Source organism: Arachis ipaensis, chromosome B09 (assembly GCF_000816755.2).
Source record: "Arachis ipaensis cultivar K30076 chromosome B09, Araip1.1, whole genome shotgun sequence".
NCBI lineage: Eukaryota > Viridiplantae > Streptophyta > Magnoliopsida > Fabales > Fabaceae > Arachis > Arachis ipaensis.
In genome coordinates this window covers 129,959,211-129,963,620 of record NC_029793.2, presented here as the reverse complement: position 1 = coordinate 129,963,620, position 4,410 = coordinate 129,959,211, and the positions used below count along the sequence as shown (strand labels likewise).

The 4,410-nt window shown below is 34.2% G+C and overlaps 1 protein-coding gene across 1 annotated transcript; it reads right to left on the bottom strand.

Moving 5' to 3' along the window:
• LOC107616915 (trihelix transcription factor PTL-like) lies at positions 371-3,670 on the bottom strand. The gene is made up of 2 exons (XM_016318791.2): positions 2,872-3,670; positions 371-1,850 (listed from the first exon to the last, which is right to left on the bottom strand). Exons 1-2 carry the CDS (start codon positions 3,462-3,464, stop codon positions 566-568), a joined length of 1,878 nt encoding a protein of 625 aa, XP_016174277.1. The 5' UTR covers positions 3,465-3,670; the 3' UTR covers positions 371-565.

Below are 4,410 nucleotides of genomic sequence, written 5' to 3'. Positions count from 1 at the left end.
TAATACTAAATATTATGTTAGCTTATTAACAAAAATATTATGTACACATCAAAAATAGTTTAGTATATATTAATACTAATTATATATATTTTTTAGTTTTTTTTTTTGTGACTGAAATAAATTAAACAAAGAAATATATATTTTTTTAGTTTATTTTTAGTATATTTTATACCAATAATTAATTATTTATTAATTGATTTATAATATACACTTAGTATAATTAGCTTATTTATTAGTTACTATTAGATGAGATTTCAAGAAAATTTAAGAGAAAATTATTAGTTATTTATAGAGCATGCATTTAGCTAGGTAAGTTATATTCTATTAAATAAAATGAGTTGTCAATTATTTTAAGACTTATTTTCATTATTTGAAATATCATCCTATCAACAAAGTTCAAATCATCTAAATGCTCTACAATTATCTAACAAGCATTTCTCTGAAACCTACATGGTCATCACATTCAACAAGAAGTAAGTGGATACATAATATTCCATAAAAAATAATTAGAAATAACACAATGCAATACGATGATGATGCAATATAAGTTGAAATGTATGTACGGTCAAATGTGATGATCATCATGATCATGATGATGTTCATCATCATCATCATCATCATCAGTGAGCTTGAGTTCCAAACACCAAGGCCTATTGGTTTTGGCAACAGCAGCAGCAGCAGAAGTATTTGTCCTCCCAAGTGAGATGCTGATCTCATCCCAAATCTGCTTACACTCTTCTGAACTTCTCTCAAATCCCAAACATCCCAATTTTCCTGAGATCTCTTCCCAAACACTACTTACCCCATTATTATTATTATTATTATTATTACTCTCAAAATAATACCCTCCTCCACCATTATTATTATTATTATTCTCCCTCATTCTCTCTTCAAACCCTGTCCTCAACTGTATCAAGTTTGATATCTCCATTTCACTCCACCTCCCACCACCACCACCATTATTGTTGTTATTATTTGCAGTTTGGCCCTTGTTGTTCTTGTTATTGCTTTGAGGTGCCAATGCTTCAATAATCTCAAACTCTTTATTATTGTTGATATTATTGTTTCCATTTCCAATGTGTTTTCTTACAACTTCTATCAATGCAGCATCCCTTGCTTCAACCCAAGCTCTCTCTTTTGCCCAAAGCTCGGTTACTTCTTGGTCAAACCTCATTGACTCTTTCTTCTTCCTCTCTTCCTCCATGGATGCCATCTCCTTTTCCCTTTGCTCAACAACACTCACCATTCTCTCCATCCATGCATCTTGTGTCTCGATGATCTTCCTCATGTGGGAACCAACTATCTCTTCCACTTTTGCCCTCAAGCTTCTTCTTCTTCTCACCCTTCCCCCATGATGATCATCATCCAATTGCACCCCTTTCTGCTTGTTATTATTGTTGTCCCTTGAAGATGTGGAGTGCTTCATCATGTATGCAATGGCTGAAAGATCCTCATCATTGTTCTCAGATGACGATGTCTCCAGTTCACACGAGTTCGAAAAACTCAAGCTCTCTGAACACTTGATCAAGCTATTATTGTTATGATGATCACCATTATTGAAGCTTATTGGGGTTTGAACATTAGCACCAGCAACAGAAGCTGAAGCAGTGTTTGAAGCTAAGGCATGAAGATTATTATTATGAGTAGTGTTTGATGAATCTCCACCACTTCCGCCGCTGCCGCCGCCGCCACCACATATAGCTTCAAGTTGCCTGAAGAATCTGTAGTGTTTCCCATCTTGTCTACTAGCTTTTCCCTCCTTGGTCTTCTTGTAATACTTGTACAAATTCTCAAACTTCTCTTTGCATTTCTTCCCACTCCTTTGGTACCCAAATTCCTCAGCCATTATCCTTGATCATATCAAGAGAAGGAGGAGAAAGAGGACAATTAATAATTCAAACTTGGATAGTAGTAATAAGTAGTAACTAATTAGTTAGCATATATAACAAGTATTTACTTTTTCAACTGATATTTAATTTTCTTCAAAATAAATAAAATTTAGATTCTCCCTAAAGTCAAAATGTGTCTTTGATACTGGCAACACTGTTGATATATAGTGAGAAGGTTGAAGGATGCACTTCATTACCACTAGGTTATACATACATACACAAATTAATTAATGTACAAGCTAAGGGTGTGTCTGTTCTTGCACATATAGAATAATATTATTCTTATATTCTTATTTGTTTCATATGCAGTGGGATTAAAATAATGAAGACATTCCCTTATCTTGATTAAAGATGTCAGAAACATAAACTAATTATACACATACAAAATGATATTATATATCTGAATGTGAATGTGAAATTAAGAAACAGAAATTCCAATAGCCCTAGATAGGGGAAGAAAGTAGGTTATTATTATGATTACAATAGGGGGGTTTAACTAGGAAACAAAGACAGGCTTTCAGGGTGAGAAAACGTTGCAACTGTGAATAGTAATGAATGATTTATTATTATATATAGTGCAAGTATACGCACACTTAGCTTGAGTCAGCAGAGTTAGTTTCTTGGACAAAACTAGAAATAGATAACAAAAGAAAGTAAGAAACCACATGGATCTCCGAGTTATAGCTGTGAGCAATGCCATGTCATTTTCAATCTTTAAAGGAAATAAAATATAATATAATAATTAAAGTGATGACAATAAATTACCCAAGAACAAAGCTGTGCTTAGCAAAGACAAAAAGAAATCTAATAAACATACAAAAACAACCACCATATCTATCTGTTTCTTCAGTACTGTCCATTCTTCAATGTCGTCTCACTCTCATTATTAAAAAGTTTGGTACAGTAATGGGAAGTAAAGTGTTTAAGAAGAGTAATTAACATGTTAATTAAATTATTAGTATAAATGTGTGTATAGATATACCTAGAAATCTCATTCCACAAGGGAGCTTTTTGATTATTTTCTCTGAACTTGGAATCAAGACGAGATCTGATCTCAAGAAGGGAGAGAGTCTCCTGCCGAGGCCAGCGGTTGGTGCCGGTGTCGAAGGCCAGCCATCCTTTGTCCATGGATGCAGCAGCAGCAGCAGAAGCAGTGTCCATGGCGGCCATGAATGCATGATGATGATGATCTGAGACAGAAGTAGTAGGAGGAGGAGGAGGTGGCGGGGGTGTGGGGTTGAGAGAAGAAGAAGACGGGGAATTGTTGGTGGAGTTGTGGTGGTGGTGATGGAGAGGGAAGTGATGATGATGAGCGGTGAAGGCGGCGCTGGTGTTGTTGTTATTAGAACGAGGAAAGAAAAGGTCGCCGACGACGTTGTTGATGATGATGGGGTCGTAGGTGGTGTTGAGAGGCGGTGGTGGAGGAGGAGCATTGAGGAGGTGGTGGTGGTGGTGGAGAGAGAGTGGGTTCTCCGGAAGAGGAAAGAAAGGAGCGGCGGCGGTGGCAGTGGTGAAGTGGGGTCTGTTGGACATGAGTCGCCGGAGATCCTCTGGGAGGCCGTAAGGGTCAGCCATGAAGAGAGAGAAGAAAAGAGTGAAGAGTGAAGAGTGAAGAGTGAAGAGAAGAAAGGGAAAAAGGGTGCACAGGAAAAAACTCTTTGAGACAAGGGAGAAGAAAGTAGCTTCTCCTCTTTCTCTCTGTCAACAATGAAATTATCCCATGTTTTTTATTTATTTAATTATTCAATTCTGCTATCCTAACATCCTCTGTAATAAGGTAGAAACTCAATTAACTTTATTTGAGGTTAATAATTTTTAATTATTAATTTTATATAAAATTTACTGTACTTCAATTTTTATTTTATAATAAATACTGTTTAATATTAATATCTTTTAATAATTATATAAAGATTTTTTTTTGTTTTGTTAATTAAAATAATTTAAATATGCAGTTAATTTTTTTATATAAATATCAAGAGGGTTGAATATGAATAGTGTTCTTTTAATTATTTAATTTAATTAAAATTTAGATGGGGTTGAAGGGGGAGACAGGATCCGAGTCTACCGCAAGTCTTAAAAAGGTTAGACTCACTCTGGATAGGAGGGTTATGGTAGAGGGACTCTTGAGTCTTCAATGACCTCCCATTCATAATAACTACTTTTAAATATCTTTTAACCATTTTATTTTTATCTACAAATTTAATTATTCATTAAATATTTTAGTATTTATTACCTTGAATACTTATTATGTATATATATCCAAGCAGGAGAAATGTTTTTCATACCTACATTTGCATCCCACGCCATTGCAAGTTTGATAAGAGATAGGCTGTATATATGAATTGAATGAAGTGATAGAGAGTGCTATAAATTTGATTTGATGGGAATGTTCATGTTATGCGGAAGTTTTAATAATCTGTGTTATATATAATAGTGTACACTAATAATAGATCGATATTATCCTTCTTATTGTTAATAATTTTTATTTTTATTAATTAAATTTATAATAACAAATATGAAA

Bases quoted from the DNA above. Each gene is read 5' to 3' on its own strand.
- LOC107616915 (XM_016318791.2), bottom strand. From the start codon at position 3,464: ATGGCTGACCCTTACGGCCTCCCAGAGGATCTCCGGCGACTCATGTCC. The intron at 1,851-2,871 runs GTATATCTATAC...GATATGATCAAG, and splicing joins TTGTGGAATGAGATTTCTAG to GATAATGGCTGAGGAATTTG.